The 14,661-nt window shown below is 37.4% G+C and overlaps 2 protein-coding genes across 5 annotated transcripts in view; both read left to right on the top strand.

Moving 5' to 3' along the window:
• The window catches only part of PPP6C (protein phosphatase 6, catalytic subunit), a 45,437-nt gene extending 33,564 nt beyond the window's left edge, over positions 1 to 11,873 (top strand). Inside the window, exons 3-7 of the mRNA XM_010844056.1 lie at positions 2,437 to 2,502; positions 3,541 to 3,682; positions 6,557 to 6,636; positions 6,811 to 7,020; positions 8,129 to 11,873. Of these exons, the coding sequence (XP_010842358.1) occupies positions 2,437 to 2,502; positions 3,541 to 3,682; positions 6,557 to 6,636; positions 6,811 to 7,020; positions 8,129 to 8,377 (747 nt within the window). The 3' untranslated portion in view covers positions 8,378 to 11,873. The remainder of the gene's footprint in view (positions 1 to 2,436; positions 2,503 to 3,540; positions 3,683 to 6,556; positions 6,637 to 6,810; positions 7,021 to 8,128) is intronic.
• Positions 11,874 to 14,336: 2,463 nt separating this feature from the next.
• Positions 14,337 to 14,661, top strand: part of SCAI (suppressor of cancer cell invasion) — a 119,874-nt gene continuing 119,549 nt past the window's right edge. For all 4 annotated transcript variants that reach the window (XR_825621.1, XR_825620.1, XM_010844053.1 and 1 more), the window contains exon 1: positions 14,337 to 14,489. Coding sequence is in view for 2 of the 4 variants with exons in the window: in XM_010844053.1 (XP_010842355.1) it covers positions 14,437 to 14,489 (53 nt within the window). In the remaining 2 variants the exon portion in view is untranslated. The remainder of the gene's footprint in view (positions 14,490 to 14,661) is intronic.

Here is a 14,661-nt window from a genome sequence, read left to right as displayed (position 1 = left end):
ATCCTCCCCTTGCCCCCCCTCGCCTCCCCTCACCCCCCCTCTCCCCAAGTCCACAGGTCTGTTCTCTAGGTCTGTTTCTCCACTGCTGCCCTGTTTAAATTCTTCAGTACCAGTTTTCTAGATTCCATATATATGCATTAGAATACAATATTTATATTTCTTTCTGACTCACTGTAGTAACTCTTTATTATATTAAAGAATTTTGGAAAACACTTTAAGTGTGGAGTAGGAACTATGGGTCCCTGAAGCAGAATTTTTGGTCATCCATTAAATATATATAAATTAAATGGAAACTTAAAAGCTTTTGTTCAAGAACATGTTGCTGCAGACATCCAGAGTAACAACGTCTGAGGACACTCACTCTTCTACAATACTTTTAAAGATGCAGCTATTGGTGTGGAGAAAAGGGAACCCTCTTACACTGTTGGTAGGAATGTAAACTAGTACAGCCACTATGGAGAACAGTGTGGCGATTCCTTAAAAAACTGGAAATAGAACTGCCATATGACCCAGCAATCCCACTGCTGGGCATACACACCGAGGAAACCAGAATTAAAAGAGACACCTGTACCCCAATGTTCATCGCAGCACTGTTTATAATAGCCGGGACATGGAAGCAACCTAGATGTCCATCAGCAGACGAATGAATAAGAGAGCTATGGTACATATACACAATGGAGTATTACTCAGCCATTAAAAAGAATACATTTGAATCAGTTCTGATGAGGTGGATGAAACTGGAGTCTATTATACAGAGTGAAGTAAGCCAGAAAGAAAAACACCAATACAGTATACTAACACATATATATGGAATTTAGAAAGATGGTAACGATAACCCTGTATGCGAGACAGCAAAAGAGACACAGATGTATAAAACAGTCTTTTGGACTCTGTGGGAGAGGGCGAGGGTGGGATGATTCGGGAGAATGGCATTGAAACATGTATAATATCATATGTAAAATGAATCACCAGTCCAGGTTCGATGCAGGATACAGGATGCTCGGGGCTGGTGCACTGGGATGACCCAGAGGGATGGTATGGGGAGGGAGGTAGGAGGGGGGTTCAGGATGGGGAACACGTGTATACCCGTGGTGGATTCATGTTGATGTATGGCAAAACCAATACAATATGGTAAAGTAATTAGCCTCCAATTAAAATAAATAAATTTATATTGAATAAAAAAAAGCAGCTATTTTATAAAACTTCTAAATGTTTCCTTTCAGACTTGTGTGTACATACTCTATATTTTACAGAGTAAAATTGTATAGTTATAGGTGTAATTTTGTGTTCTGTCGCACTTTGCTACATAGTTTCCATTATAATCATTATTTATGACTGTGTGAGGTCTGGGTCTTACTAATATTCCTCTATGTTGGTCATGAAGGTTGTTTCTTCTCTTATTAGAAATGGTGCTATGATGCATTTTCTTTATGTTACACACCTTTTTTCTTTTTTTCCCTTTGAGGATATAGTCACAAAAGTGGAATTACTAGGCCAAAGTAAGACACACACACACACGTGTGTGTGTGTGTATTACATACACACATACATACACTAAGTGTGTGTATAAATATATATACTTATGTTTTACTGCTTATATTGTGTGTGATTGTTTATGCATATGTGATATACACATGTATACATATATATGAGGTGGGAAGTGAGAAGTAATATTACTAAGTAAATTTTACTTTCAAATGTAAACAGTAGATGTGAAGGAAATTATTAATAGTAGTTGGTATAGTCAATACCTTTAATCCAAAGTTGTTTTTCAGAAAAACTGTGATGTTTTCTTTAGAAAATAAGATTAGGATAATCTAGTTGACTGAAGTTATCAAGCACACATTTTTGTCAGTTAAATTTTCAGGCAAATAGAGTATGATGAAATATACTTTTTTTTTTTTTTTAAATACACTGATTATTGAGAAGACTCTCCACAGCTGTAGAGCCTAAGGGTACACATCTCTGAAAGCAGACTATAAGAAGGTAGGTTGATCTGCTCTGTAGGACACAATGAAGTGTCATGTAAACTCATTCTTTGAAAGAAATTCTTATGCACTTGTTTCCTTAACGTTTGTCTCTTTAAAATAGATGCAGAATGTGGGATAAGATGATTGGGTTAGCTTCTCGACAGTTAGGTAACTGATACATGATTTCAAATTCTCTAGTGGTAGACGGGGAGATGCATGAAAGAAATTTGAGGGGTTTGCCATGACACTGATGAGCTAGGAATGACTTTAGTGATAACCGAGAGCTTCATTTTTTTTAAGGCTCGGAAGCTGTGTGCTTGGTAGTTTAGTTTGCACTTTCTTTCTTTTTATGAATGTACATATTTGAAGTCTTAATTCACCGCTTCTTTACACAGTTTGGCCTCAGTTTCATATTTTACTCCTTCACAGGAATTTGTAATCAGCATATATTGCCTTTCTTTTATAGTTTTATGACCTTTGTGAACTATTCAGAACTGGAGGTCAGGTTCCTGACACAAACTACATATTTATGGTATGTAAACACCAGTGATAACAACTACTTATTTTATTTTACATTTTTTCACCTACTTATTTTAAATGGAGATCTGTCTTACTACATGTAGATTATATAATACTTTCATTGCCATGTGACAGTCACTATTTAAATATGTGAAAAAGTGATTCAATACTTTGCTACATTTTGCTGTGTCCTTTAGTTGAGAATAATAATTTTTGTAAACTGCTGTGCAGTTAGGACTGGATTGTAGCCTTCAGTAGTGGTTAGGCAAAAACAAAAAAAAAAATAGCTTGGAACCTCAGGTTTAAAGCATGAATTTTCAGTTTACTGTTATTTTGTCATTTTTTTTGAGTATTCATTTTCATCTGTTATTAATCTGGATTGAAGAATATACATATTTACTATTAACGTAGATACTTGCTTTCTTTTTGGAATAAAATGTTACTGTTTAATTTTTTTTGAGTCCTGTTAATTTCCTTCCTTCTGAAAATTTCTGGGTTACTTTCTTATTCTTTTAGCTGTTTCCTATGGTCTAATATTGGCCCAAGTAAACATAAATGGGAAGTGTAGATAGTATGTCATTATATGCAGTTGTTAAATACAAAGCTGAGTGTAGAACACTGTTAGGATATTTGCTCTAAAAAAAAAAAGAACTATTTTCAAATTGACAGCTCTTTTGATACAGTTAAAAAGATTTTTGAAATTTATTTAAAGTTTTTTGATTCACACTTTTCTTTTTTTTTTACAAATGTTTATTAATGTAGGTAGTAGAGAATTGAAAAAATGGTGGTTTTATAGGGACAGTCCTTGAGAGAACTGCACAGCAGGTTGCTGTAGTCCTCCGGTAGCATAAAACTAGCACAAACATTTAGTAGGAATAGCTTATGTACTTCCATTTCAATTTTTTGTCAAAACCCAGTTTCCAAATAATTCAGTGTGTGACTCTTCATTTTTGCTATTTTGTACTGTCTCTGAGTTTGTGCACTTTGGTATAATTTTTAAAAAATGTTGTTGCTATTATATTGTTTGTAACTGTAAATTTTTACTTTACAGGGTGATTTTGTAGACCGAGGTTACTATAGTTTGGAGACCTTCACTTACCTTCTTGCACTAAAGGCTAAATGGCCTGATCGTATTACACTTTTGCGAGGAAATCATGAGAGTAGACAGATAACACAGGTGTATGGATTTTATGGTAAGATTTTCTGTTCTCTGACTGAATATTGCCTTACCTTCCTCTTTGGGGAAAAAAGGCCACATATGTCATGCATGTGCTTTTAATAGTAAAATTAGAAAATACAGATAATCTTTTTCCACTCTCATTTTTAACTCCATTTTTCCCCTCAATCAGTTGAAAATCTGACTATGTAGAGAGAACCATTCTGTTTTTTCCTTTTTTTACTAAAGTATGTAGTTGATTTACAATATTAGTTTCAACTGTGCAACACAGTGATTCAATATTTTTATAGATTATACTCCTTTTAAAGTTATTATAAAATACTAGCTATATTGCCTGTGTTGTACAGTGTATCCTTGTAGCTTACTATTTTATACCTAGCAGTCTGAGAGAACACTTTTTAACTTTTTGGTGTATGTCTTTCTAGATCAGTACCTCAGAATGCAGTCTTCAGTTTACCTCGCTGGAATTATCGGGGCGCTTGTTAAAACTGCAGACTGCTGGGTGCTGCTGTAGGTCGTTTGGGGCGGGGCCTTGGAATCTGCTGAAAAGGAATGTTTTGCACACTCAGTATAAGAGCCTATTCTGTGTACAGTGTGTGTTTGTATACATATCTGTGTATGTGTACATCACATCAAGCTAAAATGTGATCATACTTGGTTTTTTAATATTGTGGCCAGCTTTTTCACTTCATTAATGTTGTTTTCTTAGCTGCACTGTAATACACCATATGGATGCACTGTAAATCTGTGTACTTCCTCCAGAGAATACTGGAACTCAAGTCATTAAAAGCCAAATAGTTACTTCTATACAATTGTGTATGATTGAAAGCTTTTAAAAATGAGATTTGGAGCTCTTTGAAGGAGGTAGATAGAACTGTTGAGATATTAATATGAATTTCTTTGAGCACAATTAAGGCAAATATTGAGAGATTTAAAAATATTAATCTCATAACCATTTAGTTTTAGACTATATTTTGAATTATCTTCTGTCATTGTAAAGATAAATTGAACTCTCTTACTGCTCATTTTGTCAGCCATTGTCAATTATTAAACTGAGAAATTTTGACAATTTATTGTTATTTATTTATTTATGGTCACCCTTTGTTTCTTGGGGGACCTTAGTTCCCCAATCAGGGATTGAATCCAGGCCAGGCAGGGAAAGCCTGGAATCCTAACTACTAGGCCACCAGGGAACTCCCTGAGAATTTGTTACTTATATAACTTTCTTAATAGAAATTGAAAAGTTAGATGGCTAATATTTATCTCCTTTCTACAAGTTACTTTTTATTTACATTCTCAAAATGCCAAATACCATTTGGAATAAAACTGATTGATGCTTTTACAAAGTAATCACTATTTTGGATAACATATAATATGATGTTAGCTCAGTGAAAGCAGCTGACTGCAGCTGTCCAAGATTACTATTATGCATATACTTACACCCCAGAAATTGACCAGCATTATCACTGTAGGGCAAAAGGAGTTAACAGGGGGAGAGGAAGGAGGACATTTTAATCACGATGCCTTGACTGCAGAAAATGACAGCAGCACAGCATCTAGTACTGGCTGTTTTTGATCCAGGCTGTGCTCTAGTGCTCGTAGATGGTTTTGTTTAGTAAGAGGAAGCCCATCTGCTCCTCAGGAGGAAGATAGATTTAGTCATCATGGAACTTAATACTGATTTTAAAGTAAAAATGTCCACATATAGCTATTATCTTGGGCCTTCAGTTCATCCTGATAAACATGGTTGTAGTTAGCAGTTATTATGAACCAAGTGCTTTGCTTATGTGTCAGGGTGAAAAATTGACAAGTCGATTCCTAATGGTAAACTGTGCTCAGTGTTAAAGATGTCTCCTGAGACGTTACATAAGGATCCTGCCCCACGTAAAGGTACAATTTAGAAAATTATGAGGGTTGACAGTACCCCACAGTATCATTTTCAAGTGTACTTAGGACAATAGTGATATTTTTTTTTCCCCCAAATTAAGGAAGAAACCAAAGAGCATAGCTTCCTTGGTATTAACTGAGAGAAGAGATTAATAAACTCTATTAACTGTTGTAGATAGCAGAGAGAATGTTCAGCTGAAAATATATAAGACCTAGTGATAACTACCAGGGTACTTACTAGAACTCAAGTGTGTAGTTGCACAATCTGCAGAAAATCTCAAGAGGCAACGTAGGCCTGAGAAATGTTGAAAAGGGGATTACCCATGTTCTTATGATTAAGGGTCCTCTAATGTGTTTGGTTATCCTGCTAGCATAAAGTAGTCACATTAAATATGTCACTGTGTTTGATGGAATTGCCCAGAATTTTTTAAAAGTTTATTTATTTGACCACACCATGTGGCCTGTAGGACCCAGTTCTCTGACCAGGGATCAAAACTGCACCCTTAGCAGTGAAAACAAGGAGTCCTGACCACCAGGGAACTACTCCCAGTATTAATGATAAGACAAAAACGTTTGCTCTGGGTTATATGAAATTAATATTTAGCTCTTCTTGATTATAGCATTTGACCAATAATTTCAGCTGCTCCTTAGGGCCACTTTTGGAATGAAAAGTAGGACCACTTTCCTAGACCAGTTAGCTACTAGTCTCCTGACTCGATGGAGGATCTACCAGGGCTAAATATGTGTCATAACTTGCCATCCTAGTTGAAGCACAAGTTCTGTTGTCCTAGTGTCAGATATGTCCTTTATTTATTTTATTTCATTTATTTACTTTTTGGCCGCGCCTCACATCTTGCAGGATCCCCAACCAGGGATTGAACCCAGGCCACAGCAGTGAAAACACTGAGTTCTAACCACTGGATCTCCAGGGAACTCCCTTGTATTCTTTATTTTTATCAGCATATTCAGAACTTCATTAATGAAAACTCTGTTTCTCTCATAGATGAGTGCCAAACCAAATATGGAAATGCTAATGCCTGGAGATACTGTACCAAAGTTTTTGACATGCTCACAGTAGCGGCTGTAAGTTTATGTAAATCTTTTAAAAAGCTTAAGTATTTTTCTGCCAGTAACACTTTGCATATGTTTATCTAATTGCCATCTCAATTATATTGATATCATTAGCACTCATTGATGAATTTAGGTATGACTGAGTTTATTGTTATATATTCAACTCTTTGTTATCTTTTTTGCTAGTTAATAGATGAGCAGATTTTGTGTGTTCATGGTGGTTTATCTCCTGATATCAAAACACTGGATCAAATTCGAACCATTGAACGGAATCAGGAAATTCCCCATAAAGGAGCATTTTGTGATCTGGTTTGGTCAGATCCTGAAGATGTGGATACTTGGGCAATCAGTCCCCGAGGAGCAGGTTGGCTTTTTGGCGCAAAGGTCACAAATGAGGTAAAGCCAACATTTTTGTAAAAGTGGTTTGTTGGTTGCTAATGGCATATGTAAAGAACTATGGTTGATACAGATACCAAACTTCTAGTCTAGTTTACTGAAACTGTGGTGCCTGTGGTTGTCTGGTTTATCATATGTCTTTCCTTAAGGTATTAAATGAGATCATGTAATAAAAGCACCTCCTTTAGCATCCACTGGTACTATGTGTAAAATAAATTTTCCTTTTCTTTCAAACAGTGCAAGCAATGAGATAACAAGGGCAAGATAGGCAACTTTTTAATATGTATTTCTAGGTATATATATATATTTTTAATTGAGATATAATTGACATATAACATTGTATTAGTTATGTATACAAAATAATGATTTGATATGTGTATTTATTGTGAATAGGCAGATTGTTTGAGGTTCAACATTTTTATTTAAAAATACACACACATACACAGGGTGAACTAATCCAGCATAGTGGATGGAGTCAGAGAGCTAGATTTATCCTGTCTGAGCCTCTGTTTCTTTCAGTTGCAAGAGAAGGATAATAAATCTCTTTCCAAATTTTTTAAGAGCCATACTGAAGCCTCAGTAAATGATTGATATTGATAGTAATATGTGTGTGTGCTCAGTCACGTCCTACCCTTTGCAACCCCATGGACTATAGCTTGTCAGGCTCCTCTGTCCATGGGATTTCCTAGACAAGAATACTGGAGTGGGTTGCCATTTTCCTCCTCCAGGGCATCTTCCTGATCCCATGTCTCTTGTGTCTCCTGCATTGGCAGGCAGATTCTTTGCCACTAGCGCCACCTGGGATGCAGCCTGATAGTAATATATTTATTATTAAACCATAAAAAACTTTGCTTCATATCTGATTGTACTTACAGAATGCTTTTCTTTCAGAAATTTGTGTCTAATTATGTGATTATTTCTATAACTCAGGCCAAAGTGGCTAACTTATGGAAGTTAGTGGGGAATAACAGTAAAATGGGTTCTATAATCATGAGAGCTTTAGTAGATACAGGATTTATACTTTATTTAAATGCTTATTTTCTTATATATGTAGGTTGATTTATTTAAAAATGTGCTGGCTACTTAACAGAACCTTTCTAAATTGCAGTTTGTTCATATCAACAACCTAAAACTCATCTGCAGAGCACATCAATTAGTGCATGAAGGCTATAAATTTATGTTTGATGAGAAGCTGGTAACAGTATGGTCTGCTCCTAATTACTGCTATCGTTGTGGAAATATTGCTTCAATCATGGTCTTCAAAGATGTAAATACAAGAGAACCAAAGTTATTCCGGGCAGTTCCAGATTCAGAACGTGTTATTCCTCCCAGAACGACGACGCCGTATTTCCTTTGAGGCCTTCGCCCCATCCTGCTGACCCATTTTTCTGTCCTCTTCTTACCCCAACTTTTGTGTATTACCCTCTACAATATACTTTTTATTGAGCACTTTGCTGCTGAAATGCTGCCTCTTGCCTTTTTTTTTTTTAATTTTAAATTATCTAAATTTATTGTTTGTTATGGTGTCTATAGCAATGTTTTTCTATCAGTTTTCTCCCCCATCCCATCCCCGCCTTGGACTCATTTGAGAAGACTTGAGAAATGTCTTAATACTCACACTGCTGCATGTAGCTCTTGCTTATTTACCGGTCTGAGGGAAACAGAATGTGTTTCCTTTTTTAAAAAGCCAATTGACAGAACAGACTACTCCTTCCTTTTGTATTATTCAGTCTTTTGTTTTAGTTTGATAAGTTTTAAGAAATTTCAGCAGCAAAGTTGTTATCCAGTGGGCACGATGGACTGCAAATGACTCGAGTTATGTATACCGTCCCAGCTGTAAACTTCATTGTCCTTTGTTGGATGATATTTTAAATGGATATAAAATAAATTGGTCTAAAGGGCTGCCCTTTGTTGTGTTTTTAAATTTTAGTTTTAAAACTGCTATAGCTTATGACTTTGTACATTAAGATAATTGTATTGATCTTTTTCCAGATTCCTTGTATTTTTTAATAAAGTAATCCTAAATAAAACTCAGATAGGTTAAAGTGTTAGAAATTTTAAACAGCATACGTTGTTAGCTTAAAGTTATTCTTTCTTTTTTCCTAATCAGAGTTCTTGACCCTTTGGCTATTAAGTTTAAAACTTCAACTGAAATTCAGTACTATTTATTTTTTAAAAATCACTAAACTGTGCCTAAATAAATAACTGCCATATTAATGTTTTGGTTTATATCCTCTCTAGTAATAGAAAAACATTTAATACTTGTAATGCTGATATGTTCATTTGATACCAGTTGAGTAGAATGTGATCAATCCAGTTTACCATGAGTATCATTAAGTAAAATATATGTACTTTTCAATGGGAATCATTCTTTTCTTGCTGTAACACTTGACCTTAACTTTTAGAAAGTGTTCATTTTTTAACTGCAACTGGAAAGGTTGAAAAGTCAGGACTCTTGTATTTGTGGACTGTAATCTGAAGCAGATTTTTTAAAGTGTAGAAAAACCCAAATTGTCCTTTTTGTAAAGGTCTGTGATACCATGTTTTGGCTTTGTGCGAGTAATTTGAATATCCAAAGGGTTGTGATGATCAGTTCTTGATATGCAACTGTCCGCCTAATAAGGACAAGTGTTCCAGTGTCTCTTATGACTTTGGTCATAAATGATGCTAGAATTAACCATTTTGTGAAATAGTTGGTATCCATTTACTACTATAATTAATTTTTTGTCATTCCAGGAAATCTTTGTGAAGCCAGCCAATTAATAAAGCACTTTAGCATCTGTTCAGGTAGTTTTGAAAACCAACTTTTTCCCATTCAGGATAAGAACTTCCAGGTTACCTAAAAATGCAATAAAAATCTTTATAGTCTAAGCTTCTTGGCACATAATTTTTCATCAGGGCTTTTCCTTTATTAAATGAGCACAATACTGTTTTAATTTTGACCCCCTTAACCACACAGGTCCTTGTATAGTTTTTAACTGTACAGCTGTAAGAAAGAAGTGACTAACACATTTGCTGCAAACACTTGAACTTGTTGGGTCAGTAGCTTTGTGTTACTGCCCTGACCCCAGTGTAATTCAGGGGGAAAGGTATTTTTTATCTTACAGGGATATGTAGCTATGTATTTTACTAATTGTGAAACACTGGAAATTAATGATGCAGACAACTTGGTGTAGTCTTGGAATAGCTCTCTGCAGTATTTTTTTTTTTTTCCTGTTACCATAAATTGTATTTAAGTGCTTGCTCTCATCTGCTTTTAAGTTGTACCAATAAAATCAGTAGCCCTCAGCCCTTCACATTTGACACTGCTTAGCTTAGATTGATGTAGTTGTTTTAGTTATCCGTGTAATGTGACTTTTATTTTTAAGTCATGGTGTACTGCATTTGTTTGTCACTAGTTGGGCATGTGCCAATATTTCTGTCCATTCCTTAACTGCCATCTCTGTTTTGCCTGATTTTTTCTCTTCAACTGAATAATGGCTTTTTGCATGAAAAAAAGTTTTTAATATTAGACATGTAAAGGGAAGAGAGAGTGAATGTATTGGACTTTGTAAGCCTAAAAGGAATATTTGGATCCCACTAATAAAAAGGGCTATGTACTATTTAGAGTAATCATGTGGTGGAAAATACTTGCAAGTCACAGATTTGTAGGCAGGAGGCTCTGTTACTCCCTGTGTCTAGGCTGAATGTAAAATCCCTTATGTTGTATTAATGGGGGTAATAACTATTTTTATTTGCCAATGATATACTTGGTTTCTAATAAAATGTCCTAGGCTCTAGTGAGAACTGTCTACTTTTAATTGCCAATTACTCCCCTTTCCTCATTTTTCTGATATGCTCTTGGCTAGCTTTTTCTCGGTTAATGCTTTTTCCTGAAAAATCTCACCATTTTAAATGTGTTTATTCGAGTGTGATCCTAAAAAGCCTGGATCAAGAGCACATCTCTAATATGCAGCCTGCATCAGCTCCTACTCCATCTGGATGTCTAAAACTGTTGGACGATTTTGATGTCTTAAACCCTGGGTTTTGCTTTTGAAATAAGGTTTGAAATACTGTTCTTCGCATTAAGATTTGTGTGTTTTTGCTTTGTAAGCCCAGCATCAGGTTTTGGAAAATGCCTGTACTGTGAAAGCAAATCCGAACTCTCTCTGAGCCTCTTTTATTGTCACAAATAGAATTGCTTTCCATCAGCCTCCAAATAACTGTATATCTGGAGTGGAAGAGATTTAACAGCAAAAATCCAGATTTTTAAATGTACTTGTTTTCTAAATGCCAATGTTTGTAAAGCACCTTCAGTTCTTTGGATGAAAGGTGCTATATTCTCTCAGTGTAAATTAATAAAAAGATTATAGGAAGTTTGTCAAAAAATTTTATCTAATGCAGTCTGTAGTATGTCCCAACAAGAAGTTAGCATTTTATATAACACAGTTTTTAAAAATGCTTATTCCTTTACTTGGTTGCTTGACTAGTAAACAGAAGTGAAACTTTTCTTGTTCTGCATTTGACTCCAAGTGTCCCAGTTCTTTAAAAGCAACATTCATTGTTCTGTCCTGGATCCACTGCCCAGAACCCTGCTTCATGAGATCGTCACAACTCTTTCACTTGCGTAGTTAAACCGTGTGAAGTCATGCTGATGAAATATACAGTAGTGAAACACCGAACAGGAGCATTTGGAAAGTCCCCTAGCATGAAACCAAACACAGTGGATGCTTGGGGAAGGAACCTGTTCCCCTCTTACTAGTTTTCCTGTTAATCACTTAGTGAATATGTGCCTTTTTCACCCTTGTGATAGTAAGTTTATGCTGGTTTGGATCATTCAGATGTTTTCTTAATTCAAAAGTGCATGAAGTTTATGAATTTTTTTTTGCATGTGTGTCAACAGAAATACTACCTAAGTGTATTCCACTCAGTCCTTGGGGATCCACTGTTCTCGGCACTTTGCTCTTTTTTATATAAATGGAAATGCGTTATCAAAGACTGAATGCAGGCATTATGGAATAGTGGAAAGAATACAGGTTTTGGGATCAGTCTAGGTTAAGAACCCCAGGTCTGCCAGGCAGTAAGAATAGCTAACCTGTATTGAGCACACTTAACTGAATACTGTACATGCCCTATTTTGTGTTATCCTTAAAATGGCTCGATGACTATATTACCTCTTTGTTCATTTTTTCTTCAGATGCGGAAACAGATCATAGGTAACCTGCCCAAGTTTGCGCAGGAGAGCTGGAACTTGAACCCCTTTAGGGCATCCTGGAGTAGTACATCTTACACAATGTTAGTTATTGTAGCTGTGTGACCCTCGGGCAAGTTGGATTTCTAGTCTTAAAAATTCTGTGTCTAAGAATATCGTACAGTGTTGGTCTCAGGATTAAAAACAGCACTCAAAATACCCAGTCCCTCACCCAAAGTTGCAGTTTATTGAGAGCACACTTAATGCCATTTGCCCAAATTCATTGTAGTTAGGAAGTAAGAGTAATCCAAGGTAATATATAATTGCTGACATAGTGTAGTTTATATAAGTACAATAAATTTGGAGAAGGAAATGTGTGATTAGGATGGAGTAGTTGGGGAAGGCTTAAAAGAGGAAGTGTGAATTAAAAGAGGAACGTGTACCAGAATGATGGGCCATGCATTTCAGATAGTAGAAGCACAGAAACAGGGATTACTAGAACTTGGACACGATTTAAGAGATAGAATTGAGGGTACGTACTTCTTGGGAAAGCTTAAGAAATGAATAGCTGCAGCTCTGTTGACAATACTGTGTTACAGAAGCATTGGCTAATTGTGAAAAACCTTGAAAACCAGGCAGGATAGTTTTAAATCATGTTTTGAGAAATAGTGAATGACATTCAGAATTAGTCTTCCTACTAAGTTGATCCTACCAGGACTCCTACCCCATCTTCCCCAGTCTTTGACAAATTATTCTGGGGTTCTTTCCTTTTTCTGGCTTGGTAATAGGGTGGATACTACTGGTTGGGAATTAGGTGACTATGGTTCTGTAATTTGAGGATCATGTAAAATACTAATTTGGGAAGCCAACATGTCAATTTTTCCTTGACAATGCCATTTTAAAGATTCCATTACAATTTGCCATTATTTCACTGAAGGAAGTATGTAAAAAGAGCTGTCTCAGAATAAAGGACAGTCCTTTACACCAAATAAATTTGACTTTATGAAAAATTAGTATTCTTATTTTTGCCATTTGTGGAGATAAGAGATTTGTCCCAAGCCTTTTGGGACAAAAGGCTTAAGCTGTTATATTATTGATGCACAAAAGCATGTTCCACTAAAACAGAAGTAGCTTAAGAGTTTTATACCTCCTCTCAGCTCCAAATAGATTCTGAGGATCTACCAAACAAAAATTACAGAGGAATGCAGCAAGGGGAAGGGGATTCCACCAAAAAGGAAGAATTTTGTTAATATGTTAATGAGTTAGGTCTTATTTTGAAGGATGGTCTTGTTAAAGCAGAAAAGATGTGCTGGTAGTCTTGCATGCTTAGGTCTAGCAACAACACTAAAAATACAAAGAAATTTATTTTTAAATCGATTAGCTGGAGCAGAGGTTACAATTACCTTCAGTATCACAAGATGGTTAGCAACACATTCAGGGGTCAATTCTGTATAGGCATTTGAAAACGGAGCCCATTGCTTTTGATTATGGCATCAATTCTGTTTGCAGGGTTGATTTTCCTTTCTTGGTAATTTACTTTATAAACCTCTTGCTTTCTTGGAAGCCTGCACCCAAGCCTGTGATCTTTTCTGCAGAGTACTGAGCACATAAACCACGCTTTATTTTGATAAGATTCTTACAGTTTTCTTGCTGGATTCTCTGAAGCGCCTCTGAGTTCTGACCATTACAGCATGATGTAGTCAGGGACCGGATATGAGGTGGTTCAAAATGAAGCTCAGTTTGGAGACTTCGCTCACTGTCGCACCTGCCAGAGGAGTTTGGGAAACTGCAGCGCTTGGCTGTTGGGTCTGGCGTAGCGAGCGCAGTGTCGGGGGGGCGCCAGCAGGTGTGTGGGATGCAGAAACCTGAGCCAAAAGAACCTGCCCGCAGGTGTCTGGCGCCGGAGACGCAGTTTCTACTTTCGACCGCACGGTGGCGCTTAGATATCCCCGGCCTTGCTAGCAGTCTCTAAGGCACCTCCGCCGCCACCTGCAGTCTCAACCAAACTCTAGGTGGCGGGATGTGACGGCCCGAGAGCCCAATCGACCGCCAGGTTTTCGGCTACACTACAACTCTAGCCAATGGGAGCCGAGGAGAGGCGCGGAGGAGGTGGGTCTCGCGGCAAGCCTGGCAGAGGCGCGAGGCCCTCCGCCCGCCTCTCCGCCTACTCCAAGCCTCCGCCGCCTCAGCTTCCCGAGCGAGCCCTGCGGCCGCCGGAGCAGCTCCCGCGGCGGAGCAGGAGCCGGATGGTCAGAGGAGCCCGGCAGCCCCAGCAGCCGCGGAGTCGCCTGGCCCCCAGGTGGGGCGGGGGCTGGATGGAGGTCGGGCTTGGGGATGGGGCGGGGGCGCGGGAGCGGGCCCAGGGCAGCAGCTTGGGGCCGTGAGGGATTCGGGGGCGCCGAGACTGGTGGGGAGGGGGGTTCAGGTTCGGGGAACTCGGGGGTCGCCTAGGGGGCGGCGGAGCGGGCTGG

Source organism: Bison bison, unplaced genomic scaffold (assembly GCF_000754665.1).
Source record: "Bison bison bison isolate TAMUID 2011002044 unplaced genomic scaffold, Bison_UMD1.0 scf7180017864193, whole genome shotgun sequence".
Lineage (NCBI taxonomy): Eukaryota > Metazoa > Chordata > Mammalia > Artiodactyla > Bovidae > Bison > Bison bison.
The sequence above is the reverse complement of the archived record's forward strand: the minus strand, read 5'-3'. Positions and strand labels throughout refer to the sequence as shown.